Below are 21,742 nucleotides of genomic sequence, written 5' to 3' on the forward strand. Positions count from 1 at the left end.
GCACTTTTTAATATCTCCCAGCTATGCTGTCACTTAAGTGACTTGAAGAGGCAGACTGACCAAATAATGAGCAACATAGTGTCTTGTCAGATGATAATGAAAATGTTGGTTTTCACACAATACAACAGTATTTGTTCAGTACACTCACAGTGTGCTAGCCGATTTGTAAACAAGCAAGAATCACGACTAACCCTAGACAAGGAGAATATTAGAATATAGAGATGTAGAGAGAATAAAAATATAGTGAGTAATAATATAGAGAGAACACATACATATATATATATATATATATATATATATATATATAAATAAAATATATAAAAAAAAAAAAAAAAAAGGTAAAAAGATCCTCCAAAAGATGCCCCACTTAATATAGAGCATAGCCTTTTAGGTACAAGCGTGTGTCCATGAGGCTTATTGCAAAGTTAAAGCAATACAAACTACCAAGCTATTAAGAAAGCGTGTTTGCAGTGGAGCGAGAGCAGAAATATTTTATTTGGCATGAAACACAGCCAAGATATTAAGGTTTGGAAATTTCAGACAAGTGTGAACTCTTTCACACTAATTAATATGCATTTTCCTCTAAGTCAATGTCGAAGACTCCTCACCACCTGCTCCTGCCCTTATGGCACGTCACCTGGGACATCCTGCAACAGGGCTCAATGTCAGCTGCTACCGGTTCCCTTCAGATAAGCACAAGATACTATAATAATGGACAGAGACAAGGATTATTTAAGCCTAGGGACTATTTGGTCAATATCAGCGGTTTTCAAATCTTTAACTACCAGAACAAGGATATATTCAATGTTACAGCACTTCACTCTTGGCATATTACTTTTCCTTTAGAATTAGTTTAATTAACACAATGGAAAAACAAACATTGTTTATATTGATGCATTATGTTAAATCAGCTCGCATACTGCAGCCCAGTGCTGTGAGAAAAAGTGCTATCCTATAAGGTAATATAATAACATGGACTGGGGCTGACCAGAAGGAAAATCTCTTTTCCAAAAGAAAAATAAATACTCAAAAAGGTATTAGATTTGTACTAATTATGTTGATGTTCTAATTCACCACTATCCATTTGTTGAAACATTGTGAATGGCTGTTGAAGCCCAATTTTCTCAGAACAAGGGCAATAGCTTTATCAATAGTTCCAACTTGATTGAATTCCAGCCTCAACAACCTGCAACAAATCAGCATTTGCAGACACCCACTAAGCAACACCATAATCATGTTTGGACTGAGAAAATCAAATTCTCAGTCAATTATCTTGGCCTCAATGGAACTGATAATGGTTGATCTTAAGCAGTAAATTGGCACCGTTTAAATCTAAACACAATGTTTCACACTGAACGTGTTGGCTCAGTGTAACAGGTTTCCATTTTCTGGTCCAGGGCCACGTTTTCATTGGTGAGCACTGGTGGGGGTGGGAGACAGGACGCTGGTGTACAGAGAGATTCTTGGACTACATTAACATTATCAGTAAATCCCATCATAGTCACAGAGCAGTAAGCCGGATGCTGTGGCAAGGCCCCAGCGAGGCTCTCTGCTGGCATATTCCGGTGCCAAAAATGATGCGATGAAATCACAAAGGCTGTGTCACAGCACAACTGAAGAAGATATGTTGTCTTCCAGTCAGTCAAAATGACAAAATCATAGTATGACACCTACACAGTCTTAAAATACTGTGACTGTCAGATGTAGCAACAAAAACCGTTCCATGTCAGAGTTTTATGAATGTTAGAAACAGCACAAGGTAGATGCTAAATTCAAAACAGGTAGTGGAATTTTAAGACTGCAGATCTCCTGTTTCCAGTTCTATTATACAATATAAATCTTAATGACATTTTGTTTTTCTGCAGAGTTTTAATAGAAAGATCCTTAAGCCAAACCAGTTACTGACAACAAAAAATCCTACCTTTTTATTTACTGTATAAGGGCTGGTGCAATATATCAGAACCAGGTCTACCAATAACAACTCATTATAATACATCCACAAATTTAATTTATACATTTTCAAAAAGGTACTACAGCTGGATCTATTTTTAAATCATCATTTGAATTAATGATAATTCTATTTATATAACTTATTTGATTGGTATATGTGGTATATACCACATTAGTATAACTTCAGCTGAAAAACAATTATCATTATACCATGGAAGATTAGAATTATTATGACATGATACTATGCCTATATAAAACAAACCTAATTTTCATAACTGGTTAAAGTATGTATGGGTTTCTAATAAAACGAGAGTTTGACTTGCATTTTAATAAGGCATGTCAAAACTTCATGTCTCTCTAATCATTTGATGAAGTCTTGCTCCTGTTATTACTGTTATGCACCGGCTTCATTTATATACAAGAGTCTCTTGAAGAGAAAAAAAACAAGAAACTGAGTGTTTGATTTCACTTTCCTGAAGCAGCAAATAACCCAAAGCTAAATACCACCATCTGACTTCTTACCGTCAGTTTTCACTACAAATAATGAGGTTTATGTCAGCCAGGAAGATGGCCATATGAGTCATCTGTCAATATTACAGCCTGAGGATAGTTCTGATGTTTTTCTTGCCATGCTAATGTGGATATGGAGCACTGGAGTGCTTCTCTCAAATGACCTTCATCTTCAATAAATGACCTGATGAAGTTCAATGCCTAGAATATGAAGATAACACCAAACAATGTATACGTACACAAGAGTTGTTCGGCATTTCAGTGACTGGGTTTTTGATCCTCTCAGCAGGGCTAGTGTATTGTCCTTTTCATAGAAATGTAGATAAGTGTTGCTCGTATTGAAAACACTATCCCTTATTCAAAGAAATGTGGAAAGTTCAGACTGTTCATGCCAGCAGCAGGGTTTTGCATGATGTTGTTTGTTGTTATCACTGCTGCACATATGGCACCGATCTTTGACCATGTTGGATGTGGAAGCTGCAGTCTCCTGCTGCTCTGGGCTGATTGAAATAGTCCACAATGTTTCAACACTGTCTTCAGAGAGATTTTTCACCCTCTAGTTTCCTCCTGTTACAGCTTCATTCCAGCTGTTCTAATACCTCTCACCTAGTCCTCAGAGTCATTTGGTGAGATTAACAGTTGACTGCATATCCTATGGAAATAATGATAACATACAGGGGCTGTAAGACTATACTGAGCTTATGCACTCATGAAGCTTTACAAGCACAGTCCACAGCCCATGCAAACATGCACCGATCACACAAATATGCATGCATAAAACAAAATGTGCAACCAGTCACAGAATATGAGCATTTAAAAGTCTGGTTAAATTAAACTACTGCCTTAACATCCTCCCACTCATAGCGAAGTCCCTCATGGCTTAGATTACCGCCTCAGTACATCCTTTTACATTAAAAAGATGTACTAAAAACATGCCTTCAGATCCTGACATGTCACAAACATTGTAAGAGACAATAATAAATGACTGCTGTCTATGGTCCGTACCTGTCAGAGGTGCCTGATGAAGGTCTTTTGCAAAATACAACAAGCTATTAAAATGAGTTAAAAGTTGCCTTATACACTCCCATGTTCTCCTTTAATTAAAAAGCAGGACAAAGACTGCATCAGAGTTTCCTTTCTCCAGATATGAACTGCTTTCTGGACCTATCTGCCCTGGACAAATAGTATTTTCATGAAAAGTAGTGGTGAGATATCCTCTGGGCTGCCAGTGCCTGCCACTGTCCTTACAGTGACGTTAAGCAGAATTTGATTTCAACTTCATCCCTTATCACCAGGCAGTACAGGCACATATACACAAGTAGACTCATATGGATGGGTATCATGTGGTGTAGGACTATTCAATCAATCAAAACAAAAAAAAACAGCCTTGTGGAATAGCTGGCTGCATTTTCACACCCAACTCGCAATTTGTTTCTTGGCTGTCAAAGTAACCCAGGTAACAAACATTTTAAGACTAATTATACACTGATGGCTTCTTTATCATTCATAGTCTACTATGTAAACAGTATGTAACTCCTAGTGACAAACCCACAGATGATTATCTCCCAACTCTGCAGCTCTGCAAAGCCTTTTAGCCTCTTTCAGTACATTGTTGGTTTTATGGCTCACAAATTGACTGTGCTCAGACTCCTGGCTTTCCTCTGCACCTGGCAGCTGTTTTTGCCTAGAAAGTTTCTGAGGGCCCGCTGTACACTCCCCAGCACCAAACAATAGACAGAGTTAGGAGCTAGCTCTGTTGGACAAAGCTAAAGCAAAGTTAAAAGGAGAAATAACATTGGACTTACATTTGTCAGGTGGCTAGAAACTCCAAACGAATGCCAATGTAGCTCCATCTCTGCTGAATGTGTGGGTTCACAAATTGTTCGCTAAGATGTTAGTCACAACAACTTTATGGAGTCACAAAGTAGAGGAGTTATTTTGTTCGTCCAGGGTTTTAGGAAAAAAACGCCGTCCTACTAAGACCAGTGACGAAAATAAATAAATAAAAACATGATTAAAGCTAGAAAAAAACTAAGCCGTAACACGTTTTGTATTGTATGCTAGGGCAATTCTATTCTTTGAAAACGTGTTTTCACTTAAACTGAATGCTGAGACCTCTGCGCAGGTAGGGCGGAGCTATGCATTAAATGAGGTCACCACAGTTCGTTAACCAATTACAATGATAAAGGTGTTTGTTGTCCCACCCTAATAGGTGCAACAGAACAACGAGGGAAATGTCAATCAAACACAGCCTGCTCATGCCCATACAGTGCTGAAAGGAGGCATAATTAGTAAAATAAGTCGAAACACGTGTACATTGCAATCACAATGCTGAAACTATATGCTTTTTTTGTCTTATTATTTAACCCTACTACATGTATGTGTTATCACTGGCAGGTTAAGTTGGCCAAAGCAGAAATTTAAACTCTGTTAAAGCAGAGTTCCATTTACAGACAAGGTTCAACAGGAACTTAGGTAAAATAGTTCAATAATATATAGGCTACACATGGAGAGGAGTTGAGAAGTTACAGGACAATCAATTTTTATCATCATATATCCTGTCCTGTATCAAACATATTGGTAAGATGCCAGTATAGTTAATGAATTTTTAGCTGCACCAGAATCTGCATTCCTGCTACTTGACTGATGTGAATTTTGTCTGCTGCTATTTTAAATGTAGTCAAACTAATGAAATGCTCCAAATAGAGGTATATTTCAATTTGTTAGAGTCACTGTCAGACTTGCTCTCTCTCTCACTCTCTTTTTGAGGGAGAGTTTGCCGTCAGTTTCGCTGTCAACAATCTATTCACATTCTGACTGTTATCATAAAACAAAATGTGCATACAAACACACACATATATACAATAGATAGATAGATAGATAGATTCTAATCTTCTTGAACTGCCAATGTCCTGCCAGTATAATGCAAGTAAATGCTAGTTAGATCAACCATAGTTTAAAAATCTACCCAGTCCAACAATGTCAAAGACTTTTAGATAATACAATGACAAAAACGTAATCCACAAATAAGCTTCACATGTATGTCTATGCAAATCTCAGTGTATGAATATAGACATGGGCTGAGCTGGAGACCTCTAAGTCTTCTGATTTGTTTGCATTAGTGTTACATTACTGCAGTGTGTGTTCAGAATTATCATATAATGTGCAAATATTTGGAGTAGGGATATTACAATAGGGAGAACAGAGACAGAGAGTTTTTCTAAAATTGAAATGTAAAAGATATTTTCTATGCAAATTAATGCAACAATAATAATAAAAATATTTGCAAAGGAGAGAGCTCAAAGACAGAATATTTGTTTCTTCCTCCCTCTGGTATCTGTGCTTTCATTTTTGAGTAGGTGTCAGTGGGTATTGCTACATACAAGTGCCACATGAATTAACTTTTTTGACTTTATTACAGGATGTTTGGTTTCAACATTCTGCATAGGCTCTGGGGGGCCTCTATGCTTTGTCTCTTTTATAACATTTCTCAGGCACAGTCGCAAAATAGGCATTTCTAGAGTGATGTTATTTTTCGTTTAAGTTCAAATGTGATACGCAGTTTGGAGGTAAAAACTGAACTGTTTTGATTTCCACTCTCTCCGATCTTTCTTTTTATATCACATGATTCAAATCAGAGTCTTATCAGTTTCATGCACAAGTACATGCTGTTAATGCTATTTGTCTCTGTGTACAGGCAAGACAAGATTGTCCTGCTGTCTAGTGTAAAGTCAAAAAACAAACTCAATAAGACATTAGACAAATCTGACATTTTGATTAAATGAAATATTTAGATTAGAGACTTTATGGTGACCACTTCCAATCTCTCTCCTTGTTTTCTCTGTTGCCTGTGTAAATTAGAGCAGAATTACCAGTAAAAATATAATGCAGGCATGTCTCATTACACAGTGAGAGTCATTATGACAAAAATTACACACACTGCTTTAGGGGTTGATTATTGGAGGATATATTTGCTCTGGGACAGCAGTGGAGAGCTGCATCCAGGCGAACAATTAACCAGCTTTATAGTGCAAAACAACTGAAACTGCATGGTCTGGTGGCTCCAAATTGCAGCTGATATTAAAGGTGTTTGAAGTGCAATTTGTTGTCAACCTGCAAATGAATGGTACAAACACGCCACAAAACATCATGTCAAATTGTGTTTTTAGCTTGTATTTAAAACATTATAATCATTTGAAAATATATTGCATTAACAATTTACATTGTGTTACCTAGAACAGTCCGTGACACAAAACTAGATTTCAAACAATTTATATTGCTTCAAATTAGTTGATTCATTGACAGAGCTCAGATAAATCATGAAATTTAGAGTTATATAAACTACATTTCAATTAAAAGCACAAAAAATGGTATGACACAGATGATAAAAATGATGTTTAAATATGATAAATACTTGTTGCTTATCATTTTTGTTAAGACCTTGCTGAGAGGGCACTTGTGTTAAATACTTTTACAAAGATGAGATCGATAATCTGAAAAACCAATAAAACATTCATAACAATAACAGTCTTAAATAGGTAACCTTCTGTTGGCTTCCACATAGACTCAGACTACCAGGATAACGGGATAAGAGAGAAACGTTGGTCTAAAATACATGTTGCCTCCTTAATGATCATTGCACAATTACTAACAAGACACGTGTAGTCTTTTGTCTAGTTAAACTAGTTTCCTGTGCATGTGTGAAAATACACATCAATATTTAATTCACAGGGCAATCCCATTTTCTCATCCTCACAATTTGTGTAAAAAAGAGGATGTTGTGCTTTAGCTGATGTTCCAGAAGAAGACAGAGACAGAGCAAAACAGGGATGAGCTTTAAACTGCGGCTCCACTCTCCAGAAAGTCATTAGGTCAGAAGTGTGGAGGATGGTCGGCAAGGGGCCTTTAATAATGAAGAGCTTGTGTTCCACAGGGAAACACCGCCTGCAGCAGGCATTCACACTGAGGCAGCTATGGAAATGAAAGATTTTGAGGTGCAGAAAGGTCCAAGCATGCCTCTGAAAGAAGCTGGCTGGTTTTAAGTGATAGCTTTTTGATTTGGATGACAGCATTTTAATCTCTGACAGAATCACACAAAATTTTGATTTCCATGTGTTAGATATTAAACTAGCTATGAGAGTTTTCAATGAAACCCACTAATCACGAAAACATTAAACAATATCCCATGTACCAAAATAAGCCTCACAACAAATGTGAAATATGTAGTGGAGGAGACTTCCTGTACTGGCAGAAAACACAAGACGGGAATTGGGCACACCAAAATACTGGGCAGATGCAAATCCTCTCCCGAGACTCAAAGGCTTTGAATGAACATCCAAATTTAGGCCTTGGTAGCAATTTAGATGAGAGGACTAGCAGCCCCACTGGCTGTTGCACATGTGGCAGATTGCATATTCTCAAACAGCTCTATAGAAGGCCTAAATTCATGTCACAGTGAGAGCGACGAGGCTCGACTATCAGGTGACACATTCATAAGCTGCTATCATACTCAAGCTGACCCGTGCAATATTCTTTTTAAGCAATAAGAAAGCAACATCAGTCTTATTCCTTTCAGAGTCATATCTTTAACAGTGAACCCAGCGGTTTATCAAAGCATTAAGATCTACAATACTGTTATATTACCACTGTTCCAGTTCTTGTCACCAGGGCTCCACCGATCCCACAATTTTTTCTCCTATCTCCAACATACACTGATCCGAGACAAGAGAGCTTTCTTCCTTTAAATTTGTACCCCATGTGTAAGGTAGCAAGAGGCTGGTCTACACATAGTATAATGTTTGCACACCTATAAAAAACTGCATCAACAGTGACTGTGAAACTGTATTTAAGGGAATAGTTCCACATTTCAGGAAATACTGGAGCCAGTATTGTTTCATTATATTGAATCAGTGCATCCCCGTTTGTCACCACAATTACAGTAGTATTTTTAAATATCTATTAAGTCTTTGTGCAGGTCTAAGCTATGTCTGACAAGTTCAATTCTGGCAAAGACATCACCCGGGGACCTCCTTAGGGATTCTGTAACCGCAGAGATAAGCGACACGTCCTGTGTGAGGAGTGTCTCGGGTAGACAGATGCTGCAGCCTGACCTCTGATAACTGTGTCAGGGAGCTTGGTGCGATGGCAGTGGAATCGAAAAAAGCGGTGCACTCAGAAAACACGGGCTGCCTAGAAATGTCTCTACTGACTTCATTTCGGGGATTGTAGCTACTACATCAAAGACTTCAGGGAGCAGATATGCCTTGTCTTGACCGACGGTTATGAATGATGAATCAGAGCACCGAGGTAAATTTCAGGCAGACATGAAAATGTTGGTTAGATGAACAAGACTATAAGGTCAAGAGGAGCGTATCTAAAAATGAGAACTGACATGTCATGCCTGCCTCTACTGATGACGACAGCCCTCTTTTTGCGAAACTGTTTATTTTTAGAATGTATTTTTTTAAAGTATTGTAGTCACTTTTAAGGAGCTTCACAGAAAAGAGTTGACACACCCGACAAGAAGACACACTTGTCAACACAGTTAATAGGCTGCTCTGGTGAGCTGCATCTCAGGAGAGGTCGCGCAGTTACAGAAGCCACTTGTCAGGTAATTTCTACCTCTGCATAAGAGATTAGGGGAAGAGTCACATTGCCAATTACTGTCATTACAATGTCTCACATCATTTATGCACACTGTTGTACGATCTCAGAGGTTAATAACAGGGGGAAGCACTTTCAGAACAATCACCACTATATCAACATTGTATCTATTAGTCAACATCATCATTAGGCACAGCTTTGGATTTATTGCTCTCCAAAATCAACAACTGTCTTGTTGTGTGGCAAGACATTTATTGATTTCTTGGGGTGCTTGAGATTTATATCTGCTAGTAACCTGAGATACTGATAAGAATTATATTTAGAATAGTCATTAATCGTTGTCAATCGTTTCGAACAAAAATACACAACATTCCTTTGCTCCAGCTTCTCAGTTATGATGATTTGCTGCTTTTGTTTGTCCTACGTGATCAGAGATTGAAAGTAATGTTTTGGATTCTTTATTGAGCAAATTATGCTCTTTGATTAAAAAACCTTTGGCTACAGGGAATTGTGATGGGCATTTTCATATTACAAACCAAACAATTTGTCATTTACTGAAAAAAATAAAAAACTAAATTAATCATCATCATAGATACAACACTATATATTCAAAAACGTTGTCATTAACAGGTTCCAGTCTTTTTCAGTGGCAGTGTGGTTGACATAATGCTGGCCTGCAGAATGTCTGCTTGCTGTGTATAGTTGTATTGTTAATAATGCAATCTGTTTGGAAGCTTGGAAAAGTTCTACATGGTATTTATATTATTCATGTTGTTCATTACTCTTTTGTTTTAATGTTTTAAGATTGTCTGTCTACTATACTACTTCAAACCGAATGAAAATTTAGCCCTTCCACTTGAACTTCAACCGAGTGTGTGTTTTACTGTGTGCCTCGTGAACATAGATGTCAGTGATCTAGACTGGCACATCAAGTTCAGACAAGGTCTTACACCCACCGAGCCACAGCTCTGTACAGACATGACAAATGTTGCTTTTCTGTGGCTCTGGCTAAAATACAGCTCTAACTGTTTCTAATGTTACATAACATTAACATGTTACTCAATGTTCAAGTTAATATTTTGGTTATATATCATGCTATAGTACTTTGGTAATCTGATTGATTTTTACTGAGGTATTATTTCCTGTATTTCTAATGTTTTTATGCCTAATGCTGTTATATTAAAGTGCAATATACTTACATATATTATGACGGTAAACAAAAACTACTAGAAGCCCTTAAACCACAAAAACTAAGAGTTAAAAAAAAAACATGAGCAGTCTGGGTGCCTAATTGTGATGCTTATCACTTAACTTTCTAGTAAAGTACTATCTTTTTTTTCTATTGGCACATCCTGATTAATGATGATGAAGTGATTCTCTAATGATCAGAACAGATGTGGCGTCTCTGCTGGGATGTATACACCACGGCTTTATTATGAAAAACTGTCTTTGGCTTCAAGAGCTTGAAAAATCAGAGTTGAAAACAGTTCATCAAACATCAAACTTTTTTCAAACAGAAAAGCTCTTGGGTAAATGCTGTTTGTACATCAATATGGACTATTTCAAACTGCCACTTCAGAAGCAAGCAAACATAGAACAACACCCATTACAGCAGTGATAACACCTATGCCACAAAACAACCCTCATGCAAGCTGTTGTTTTGAAGCACCCATGCTTATTGCACATGAACATAAATGTCACCTCCTCATCACGGTGAAATAGATTACAAAGGTTTCCATCACTTAACAGTGATTAAACGTTTCCAAGACGATGTTGCACTTTGTCACCGTGTTCTTATTTCTCTAAAATACCTTTAATAGCACCATCCTGTGCTGCATTTAGTTCATTTGGCTCCACCCAACTACAAAAATTGCTTTACTAGAATTATGCCTCTGATTTTTATCCACTAAAGGCTGATGACAAGAGAAGCAGAACATGAGAGAGAGAAAAGACAGACAGACAAGTGAGTGCATATTAAAACAATAACAATCCTACATAGAGTACGTACGATGAGACAATAATGTCATACAATAGTCATCTACAGTTTTAACCTCATGAGTGCCCCAGCTAAACACAAACCAGCCTGTGCTTATTGGATCACATAAACCGAGTCAAAGTTTAAATGATGTTTGGTCACTCTACACTCAAATGTCATCTGCCCTCAAACAATAAAAATGTTTGAGAAGAGCAACACTCAGCCTAATTGTTGCTGTCGTAAAGCGATTGTGCTTGTGTGTGTTTAAAATGATCAAAACACCAGATGTTTCTTCACAGTTATTGGATGCACGTGACCTCACTCCACAATATCCTAATCTAATGAAGCAGGGGTTCATTGCATCTTGCCTTGACCTCAGGTATTTACTTACTTTTCAGCTGTCATCCTATGACAATAACTGCGCGTGGATGGATTTCAGTTGAACGCTACCATGCTGTGTTCTTCACTTGATAATTTTCTGCCATTAAACGGCTCCCTCCTGCTGCTTGAAGTTCAATTTACACCAAATGACTGTCACTTGCCTTTCCTCAAACATATTAACGGATTTTCACACTTATCAGCACACACATGCAGGCTTGAACACACACAGGCATATGGTGTTTGCAGGCATTTCCACACAGACAAATTTATTTGGCATCTCTTGAATTTAGGTTGTATAATTTGGATTTCACTTTAGGTCAATATTCTGTCAAAATATTTCTCAAAGATTGCTAAATCTAAATGGGAACCTGGCAACCGGGAGTCGTTAGGACTCGCAGAGGAAAAAGACTGATTCTTTTTGTGTGATGTTCGAATGCTTTCAATATTTTCAAGTGGCCTGGGTTTCCTACATAGTCCATATACATGCACGACCCTGAAACGCGCTGAGGTATAACTGAGAGTGTGAATGTGGTTGTCTGTGTGGAAGCCTGCGACAGGCTGGTTACTGGTATCTCCATGTGTTTCTTTGCCTTTTGCGTAACACATGCTGGTATAGTCTTTTGTAGTGAAAGAAAAACAGTGAAGGATGATGAATAAATACTTACAGCAATAAACAGGCTGCTGAGCTTTTTTTCAAGAACAGTGAAACAATGAAAAACCTATTAACCATCACATGAAATATTTAAGATTACACAGTAGTATGACTATGAGCAGAGTAAAATTCAAATCTATTGAAAAGATCATTTGACAGCATATCTTTCATCTCTACTGCGGTTTGAAGCCTGTTTATCAGTGTGCTTCCATGTTGTTGTTTTCCCCAGGAAAGAAACCTCCTGCTTTAGTATATGCTTTTCATTCTTCATCTTTTCAAGTCTCATTGTTCAATCAGTTTACTACTACAAAAAGATTACCACCAAAGACCACATGTCCTGTGTTGCCCATTTTGGAAGGAAATGGCAATTTCACTGAAAATGGAATTAGCTTTAAAATGTAGAAGAATAGCGTGACAGCAGCTCTCTGTGGAAACCTTATCCAAACCTATTGTTGGCTTCTGTGTCTCAGGGAGAGTTATTTTTAGGAATTAAATGGAAATGAATCAGGTATGACAAAACTTATTTGAAAGTATGGGGTAATGGTGGTGTATGCATGTGAAAGCAGGCAGAACAACCGTGAAATAGAAAAATGTACGAAATTTTAGAAGCAAAAAAAAAAATAGATTCCAATCATACCCAATCAAAAAAAGAAAAAGAAAAAAAATGTACACACTAATCTTCAATTGCTGACATGTACAAGGCCACAGAAGCAATCATAAGAATGTACTCTCAAGATAAACATATTAAATCGCAGTAAGTCTAAAGCGGTTCTCTCATTACTCTGGGGTTTTGTTCTTGGCAAGGGCTGCTTCAGGAACAAGTGACCCTTATCAGGCACCGAGCAGTGAGAGATACCTGTGACAGCCAACATGTCTGAGGCCCAAGTGCTTAATCTCTGGTCTCTGCTACAGAGCAGTGAAGCACATCACTAAAGCAAGAAGGGAGTAACTCTGCGCATTTCAAATCACCCGACGCCAAAAATGGAATGGGAGAAAACCACATAGCATGAGCGCGAGAGCACCGCTCTAATCGTATCAAAGACTTCTACAAACAAACATGGGTGTACTGTGATTGATGGGAACACAGTTAATAGGACTCCCAATCCAACACTGTGTGAGAGGGGAGGGTGGCGGGGACCAGAGATCAATAGCAGCTCGGAAGCATGTTAGGGAATCATTCTGAATCAGACTGATGACAGCTGGTGGTGATGTATTTGGCAATCTAATTTTAACACAAAGTAACTCAGTGATAGTGCTGCCACACAATTGAACTCAATCCTCGTGGGCCAACAGTATCACAGCTGTTGAGAGTGAATTGTGTTGCAGGTGTAGGTAGTAGGGCAGCAGTGCTGTTTTATCTTTGATTTTCGGTTCATGCACTATGCCATCAAAGTGCATTAAATTATTCATCCTTAGTGGCAATCTCACAAATATTTTAGGCCCAGAAACCTCTTTTAGTGCACTGTCACGCGTTGACATACACTTAGAATGACTCCTCTAAATTGATATTGAAAGAATCGGACTGGTTAGATGTTCTAAGTGCAGCCCCGAAATTCATAGTTACAGTTGACAATGAACTGGCTGCACATTTGATGTAGCCACTCGTTGCTTTGCACACACTCATGAAAATTGTGCCAATAATTTCCCTTTCTATCCTCCATCTCACTGGACTGGACTACAATGAGCTCTGCCAGGGAAGGCAGCCACAACACAGACAGAGCGCAGACGTTCATTTCAGAAAAGCATAATTTGTGTACGTGCATGTGTTTGTCTGTGTGTTCCCGTTATGCACAGCATACAGTATGAGCTGCTTGTGTGAGAGAAAGTTTTGTAAGCTGAAAAAACAAGAAGCTCTTAATGCTGTGCCCCTCACGTAAGTATCGTACACAACACACTGCCCTGCATATTTTCTAAAGATCATTTTATTCTGTGTATTCATCCTCTCTTTAATGGCTGAAATACATTTTAGCTCTTTGAAAGGCAATGGCTTGGGAGGATGACTGAAAAACAAATCAGGCAAAGACAGCCACTTCTGTGGTTAGATTTTAATGCGTAAGCATTTTATGTTAAAATCCATAATGGATATTGTGGATTATCACAGAGGTGCACATTAAAATGAAACACATCGATGACTCAATATTTCTTAATTACTCTATGCACCAATTTCTCTTTTAAGAAGGACACATCGCAGCATCACCAACTGGCCTTAGGTTTGTCTGCTGAATGAAGCTCGTTGGGGGATGGATGAATCCCTCCCCTGTTCTGGTTTTCTGAGCCAAGTCTGCATGATGGGGCCCTGAGCCCTCGGTCTGTGCCAGGTGGCAGCTGGGAGAGAGCGTCCCCAGCCAGGCTTCAGCGGCCCTCACTCTGGTCCTCTGGCACCACCGTTGCCACTCGGGGCTTGACACCAGCACTTCTGACCTGCTGATTGGTCATTGTCCGCCTGCAATATCCAGTTTGTCTGAGCAACTGCCTTTTGTCCACAGCCAATAACTTCAGGTGTGTGCCGCCATTCAGCGAGTCAGCCTTTTAAAACGGTGCTTTTTTTTTTCCTGTAAAATCTCATTGTGCTGGTCACGTCCAGCCACAAAGTGAGGCTGCTACACAAGCAGATCATCTATCACCAGTCTATTCACCTCAATTAAATTCTGCTGTGTCTGGTATGGACACTGGCAGGAAATGTTCTCTACTCACAAAAAATGATGAATGAATTAAAAGTATTAATCACCAAGATGCTTCTTGTTGGGACTGGGGCTCAGGCTTAGCACATTCAAGCTCATACATTAACCAGGGGATCTCCATATTGCCAGTTCAATATTTGGAAATGAGTGTGCCAAGAAATATAACAGATTTTCCAAACAACAATGAAAAACTCTTCATGGAGGGTGAAATGCCCCCCCAACCACCCACCCACCCACACACACACACACACAAACACACACACACACACACACACACACACACACACCAAAGATGGCTACCTTTTCACCACGTCACACACAAACAGAAAATGACAGCCCCTGAACTCTTTCTAAATTGCCAGTGCAGTCGATAAAGTTAACTTTGACAGCTTATAACACAAACACAACATTTTCATTGTCATTTTATTATTCTCGGGACTACAGTGAAGTACAGAACAATAGAAAAGCGCTTACACAAAAATGATTTAGGTCAGCCAACGGCAGCACGCCAAGCTTTCAGCTAATCAATCAAAGTAGCTCTGTCCTTTGTGCATGGATAGACAACAGACATCAGTGACAAAAGAAGACTATCCAGTAAAGTGTAAGGTTAAAACATTGTAAAACAGTGAAGTCAATGCTCCGACTCCCTTTCTCTTTATACTGTATTTGAACAGTGCTTCACACCACCTATTCCCATGGCAACGCAACCTCTGCAGGCAACATCCCTGCTATCTTTGTATTTAGGTGAATGTTTGAGATGTATACCACTGTGCATACATTAATTAAGTGGTCAAAAATTAACAAAGAGAATAAAATTAACACGAATTTAACAAGTTAAGAATCAAAAATACATCAACAAAGAGAAGGCTACCGTTGCTGGTCATGTCTAATTCTGTTTAGAGGAGGTCGGTGAGAGCAACAGTGTGATCTAAAGAAGAAGGATCCAGTGCTGCTACACTGAATGTCTGCACATGCTGAGCACACAGCCCTATGCAAGGGGCATCTCCTCAGGGTGCTGCTTCCATCCACCTTGCTGTTCACCCTTTCAAACTGACAGACAGACTTTTAGCCTGAGATGGAGACACTCTTCACCCTTCGGGACACTTCCAGAAAGATGTTCGCTCAACTCAGACCTCACTTTTCACACCCAGCTGCATACTAACTTTAACCGCTTACCATCATGCCAGCCCATAGTAGTCACTGTGCAACACAAAAGTCTGTTTTATTGTTTGCTCTGCTAGCATATGGTCTCACTTGTGCATGAGCGTAGGTTTTTCCCTTTCCAAAGACACATTACATCACACTTATATTTCTTTTTATGATGCATTGTATCTCATCCATCACCCATTAATGACCTCATACTCGACTTGTGAGTGCAGTGTTTTATCCCACCACAACCCTTATAGGCCCTATTACCATTAGCATATTTGGCAATAAAACAGTTGTGCTTTATTCCATTAATAATTTATCTATACTTTTTTTTTTAAATCCAGCAGCCATTTCAGTATACGGCTGAGCCAAGCTCTGCGATTCAGCTCCTGCAAAATGGGGCTTCTTTAAGTAAAAGTTATTGATTCATTATTCACATTTTAAATTATGCAACATTTAGGAAAAATCTAATATGAATCCCCATGCCACCCACGTAATTAAGTCTTCCCAGAACATCAACACAAATAGATCATGTGGGTCAAAAACGTTGCTCCTCCTTCCATTGGTAATCAATGCCACAAGTCAATTTACAGCCAATGGCTTTTACAACCTGAGCCAATCCATTGCTGATTCAATTGTAGGCCATTAAGACTGTGAAAGGTGATATTAAAGGTGACACTATCAAAATCCGATGGCTTCATTCAATAACTTTGTTCTACAGGAGTAGGCTCCACCGTCATACTGCAGACTAAAATGAGACGTGTGGGGGCTGGTTCGCTGCTGCCTCCTGTAGCTTGAGGCCACACTTCACCTCTGCCATGAGATAGATGTAAGAGCTCAATGACAGCAACACTTAGCTGACATCACCAGATAGATGTGTCAGCTACTTTAATGTCTTTTCATAGCTCGTAAAAGACTGAATGCAATCCTGCAAGAATGCTGTCTAAGCATGTGCTTCAGATAAACCTCAGACTAATATGATGTTTAGAGTAATTGTGTGAAGAAAAGAACTGAATATTGAGGTTTTGTGAAAGTGCTTAATCTGTCCTTTTACAAACTGAAGCTGACCCTCTCCACATGACAAGCTGACGGCTGTACTGATGACTCATCTGGTTCTTCAGCCACTTGCAAGGCAACACTCAATAAAAGAAAACACCTGAGGTACAGTTCTCGTGGAAGTCATGCCAATAAAAGCACGTCAGTGCCCGCGCCACAGGTTTTCCACCGCTGACTTCCACGTCCAGTGCTGACTGCATCACCTTCTACTCAGTCCACCCTCCCCTTCATCCACTCCTCTGCGTTCACTTTATTTACTCTTTCCGAACCAGCTTTAACTGGAACCTACATGTGGTTTCTTCAATCACTGGGTGAAGACAAAGTAGCCAGCTGAGTGCGGGCCACCCTCCGTCCTGAGGATCACCTTTTGCTGAGGTGCGCACATTTGCTGCCATGTCAGAACAGGATGCGGACAGAAAATCGAGCAATGGAAGAGGCCCTGCAGCTGCTGAGCACATTTTGTGTTAATGCTTTCCAGAAAAAGACGTAAAACAGCTATGAAAACAAAATTCAGTCCAACCTTTGAAGGTCAATCGTTAGCCACTACTCAGCAGTTCTCCTGTAAAAACGACCTCCTGATCTTCATTGTTCTTCATATAACACCAGCCCATTGTAGCTTGAATGTCTCAGAAAACTGTGAATTTTTGAATTAGTGTTGCGAAAGTCAAGTGATTTACATAATCTCCATTTGGTTGCAATTTATCATGTCCAACTGCAATTTAGTGACCAATTTCCTGCCTTCAAGCTAGTTATTAAATGAGTAAGGATACAGCAGTGACATTAAGTAGAATGAACATTTATTTAACTCAGCAGCACAAAGGAAGCAGAGTTATGGACAGTCATTGATGAGACATCAGAGACTATTAATGCCCAGATCCCTGAATTGCAGCATGAAGCTCCTTGCTGTAACACCAACAGGCCTGCTGTGATTACATAGTGTCTCACTGGGATCAGGACAACATTTGACTGTAAAAGTTAGGGACATTTGTGCCTAAGAAATACTCATCATTATTATTAGTATATAAGACATTTTCTGGTTAGTTGAAGACTTTTTTCTGAGTGACTGAAGGACTTTTAGTAGTACTCCAGTGATGTAGTGATGCACCTTCATACAGTTAGAGGACTCACAAGTGACAGATTTTTAAAAAGAATGGTCAAACTAAGTGCAGCATGCCCAAGTAGAGATCACTAGGCTCAATTTTTCTGACTTTAGAAAGCTTTTTCAGATCCACATTATACAATGTTTTTAGAGGCTGAGTACTCCTGCTGATGAGCAAACTGAAGTGAAGTGTCTATTTAAATTTCAGTTCTGTGAATGGCCACTGAGGTCATTATGCATCATCCACTTTTCTTTCATCTTATGACACAAAGTACTGAGGGTTTCCTTGTAAAACAACAACAATGGAACAAGAGAGAAGAAAATAAAACTCACTATCTGTATAATTAAGGTGCTGCATTGAACCAACCAGCTGTTATTCTTCCATTTTATTGAGTGGTAAAATGTACACAGTTACTTTTCCTCCTTGTGTTGTACTGTATGTCATCTATTGTATTGTACGTTAATCCCAATGTGTACTTTTTTGATGTAACAAAGGAATTTGGAGACTACCTTCAACAGGTGGTGACTCCTTGTAAGTGTAAAAGGAGCTAAAATGTTGGCGATTTAAGTCAAGAAAACCTAGAGACTTCATCATTTACACTGATCTGTACTGAATGACTCCATCATGTAGATTTCCTGTGCCAGCCTTTGTAGCACACACATATATACACTCACACAGGCACTCACATACACTTCAGCGACACTATCTCACTATCTCATTTAATTAGCTCTTAAAGGCAGCATTCCCTGCATTAGTGCATAGACCTATCTGTGTCTTCCACTGTACTATCATCTTTTAAAAGAGGTATACATTTCAAACAACCTTGAGCTGTTTGTACTAGATGATGCTTATCTGGCACTGAGGTCACTGCCTGAGATCAAGGGTATTTTCATTTAAAAAAAAAAATTATAATAAAGAGGCAGCAGATTGGTGTTTCTAAACTTCTCATGCCTGTCGTTTTGTCAGATCAGCAGTGTGCAGCCACGCCGGCTCGGCCAGGTCAGCCCGCTCAATGTTAAATGGACATAAGTGATAAGGAGAGGAACACAGTGGAGGCATTGCAAAGAGACATGCCATTCTATGAAAGAGCTCTGGAAATGTTTCAGATTCCTGCAGAGAAAACCACTGACTCACTACTTGGCATTCAACGTAACAACACTGCTACCACAAAGCAAATTAATTTCAAACTAATTAGGCTAACAACCGGCTTTGGTGTTGGAAGAAATAAGAAATGCTATTATCATTACCATCCAATTAGACCCAGCTACAAGAACTTTCATTTATTCTCAGTACATAGGGAGAGTGGCAGGACAGCATCGGTACACAGACAAAGATGCACATACCTTCAGATCTGTCTCTCTCTGTGTGAGCATATCTCAGCATAACTGTTCTCAATTTAAACATTGTTCTATTAGCCCAGATGAGACAATGAGATGGGACACAATTCTTCACTTTTTGTTCAAGCTACATTAATAAAGCTCAGTGCTGCAAATGCTGACAAACACAAACTCTTTAGTCTTTACATTTTCAGTTGGGTGTACCCCCACCTCTCAGAGCAGGAGCATCCTGGGGAGTTCATGAAACAAATTCATCTTTTCATTTCATGCACAGAGAGAGGTAAACAGTGTTCCTTTTGCCTAGTGTGAACTCTAAGCCCCTGCTTTCCACGCTGTGTTGGAGGTGGGGGTGGGGGGCATTTGGTGACATTTGGGACGGTCTCACAAGCCGAGCAAGTTTGACAGTTATTGCTGTGCCAGGGAATGAAGAAGTGGGGGAATCTATGACGTCCAGGCAAACAGTCAGTGGATATACATACATTATGTTTTACAAAAGCATGTATTTATGCTTTCTTTTAAAAAAGAAAAAATGCTTCATGTGACTGCAACCATTCTGACACCTAACAGTAAATGTATGCCCAGTGCCGTAATTCAGCATGTCTATGGGAAAATTAAAAGATAGGATAAAAAGTCAAAATATAAATATAAGAATAACTATATTTTAACAAAAACTCCCATTTTCATTGTAAGTAAGTATCCTCCTGTTTTTTCCTCCTCCGTGTAGTAATAAAACATCTGTGACACGCTAAGTACGCAGCCTTCTATGAATGCAGCTGTTGAATACACACGGGGAATAACCGTAAATATGCTTCAACTCTATTTTGCAAATAAAAGAGCCCAATAGGAGAAGTGAGTTTGGTTTGCTTTACCCTCAGTGAGCATCACATCCTATATGACACCTACAGAAAGACTGTTGATAGTGAGAAGCCTGTCAGACAGCACTCAGCATTGGACGCGGATAATTATGTGACAGAACTGAAATTCAGACATGCAACAATCAATATGCTGCTGAAAAACGAGTTCCCCGACAACACTACGGGGTTGCACACTGCACTGTAGACTTGACCGTGCACTACTAGTCCTATCAATTGCGTCTCCATGCGATGTTGCGATGATCCCCCGGCAGAGATAACAAGCTACAGCTCGGGAGGAGACAAAATACACTTTGGCACAGGGATATTTTCACCTGCTGCACTGTAGGATATCGCTGCTACGCGCCTGCAGACAGACCGACTGAATCTACCCGGGCTCCCAACAGCCAGGAAGACTGTTCCTGAAAATGCACAAATGCAAGAGCTGTGCTAAATGCACAGAGCAAGTTGAATGAGTTATTATAAGGGTGGTATCGTGACTTGCGATTTATTGGCTGGGGAGCAAATCATGCAACATTTTAACAGTCTCAATGATAACAACAAAAAAGATGCAGACTTCCAATGAGGCATCCCACATTGGACGGAACAGAATGACGAGGAAATTCAGGTGATCAACTCTTGATCATTCATGAATGGAAAACAGAGGTTTATATCCAGCGACTGCACAACATTTGGCGCCCGTAACACCCCCAGACCGCACTAAAGACAGCCCGTGGTGCCAAGTTTCATCGGACTGCGCATTCCCGACGGCCCGGTTCCTCCTTACCTTTTTCCTCGTCCGACACTGTCGAGGGCTCGGCGCACGGAAATAATCCCGAGAATAGGGCTAGAAAGGCGAGTAGAAAAAATTCGGACATGGTTTCGGAGAGCGGGCTATAAGAAGCCACGGTGCTTCTCCTGGTCCTGCTCCTGCTCCGAGTCCAGTCTCCCCCTCCACCACCACCACCACCCGGTTGTCGAGAGCCGTTATTCGGTGATGTCCAGCGGAACCAGTGCGCAGAACAGTGCAGCGCTCCCCCGGCTCCCCGACACATGCACACCGCTGCTCTATACAGCGACCAGACGCACCGGAGACAGCAGGAGAGATGAGAGTCAGTGGCAGAGGGACTGAGGGAAGGCGGGGTGGGAGTGTAGGAGAAAGAATGAGTACGTTTCCTGTCTTTTCTCAATGATTAAATGCCGTCAAGGTGGCGCAGCTCGTCTGAAAGGTTAGCTGTTCAGTCGGGAGGGTGGGTGTCAGTCTGAGGTCCGGGGGAGTTTCAGAGCAAAAGGAAGAAAAAAAGTCAGAGGATGAGGAATGAGTAATTTCAGCTCTCCATTGTCTCCAATACAGTCAAGTAACCACAGTGTTTAAAATATATAAAAGCCCACATTCTGCAGAATTAGCTTGTAGCCAATAAATCTTACCAATTAGCAAAGGGTGCAAATGTGACATAAGACACCGCTGAGATGTAGAACCTGTTTACAGTCACTTCA

At 39.7% G+C, this 21,742-nt stretch overlaps 1 protein-coding gene across 8 annotated transcripts in view; it reads right to left on the reverse strand.

Annotated features, from left to right (window-relative positions):
• The window catches only part of lrp1bb (low density lipoprotein receptor-related protein 1Bb), a 251,401-nt gene extending 229,963 nt beyond the window's left edge, over positions 1-21,438 (reverse strand). For 6 of the 8 annotated variants that reach the window (XM_056389278.1, XM_056389277.1, XM_056389274.1 and 3 more), the window contains exon 1: positions 21,033-21,436. In XM_056389278.1, coding sequence (XP_056245253.1) covers positions 21,033-21,300 — 268 coding nt within the window. In that variant the 5' untranslated portion in view covers positions 21,301-21,436. Of the gene's footprint in view, positions 1-21,032 lie in introns of all 8 variants that reach the window. The other 2 variants (XM_056389279.1, XM_056389275.1) reach the window with 2 other exon arrangements.
• Between the last annotated feature and the right edge of the window lie 304 nt (positions 21,439-21,742).

Source organism: Seriola aureovittata, chromosome 11 (genome assembly GCF_021018895.1).
Source record: "Seriola aureovittata isolate HTS-2021-v1 ecotype China chromosome 11, ASM2101889v1, whole genome shotgun sequence".
Taxonomy (NCBI): domain Eukaryota; kingdom Metazoa; phylum Chordata; class Actinopteri; order Carangiformes; family Carangidae; genus Seriola; species Seriola aureovittata.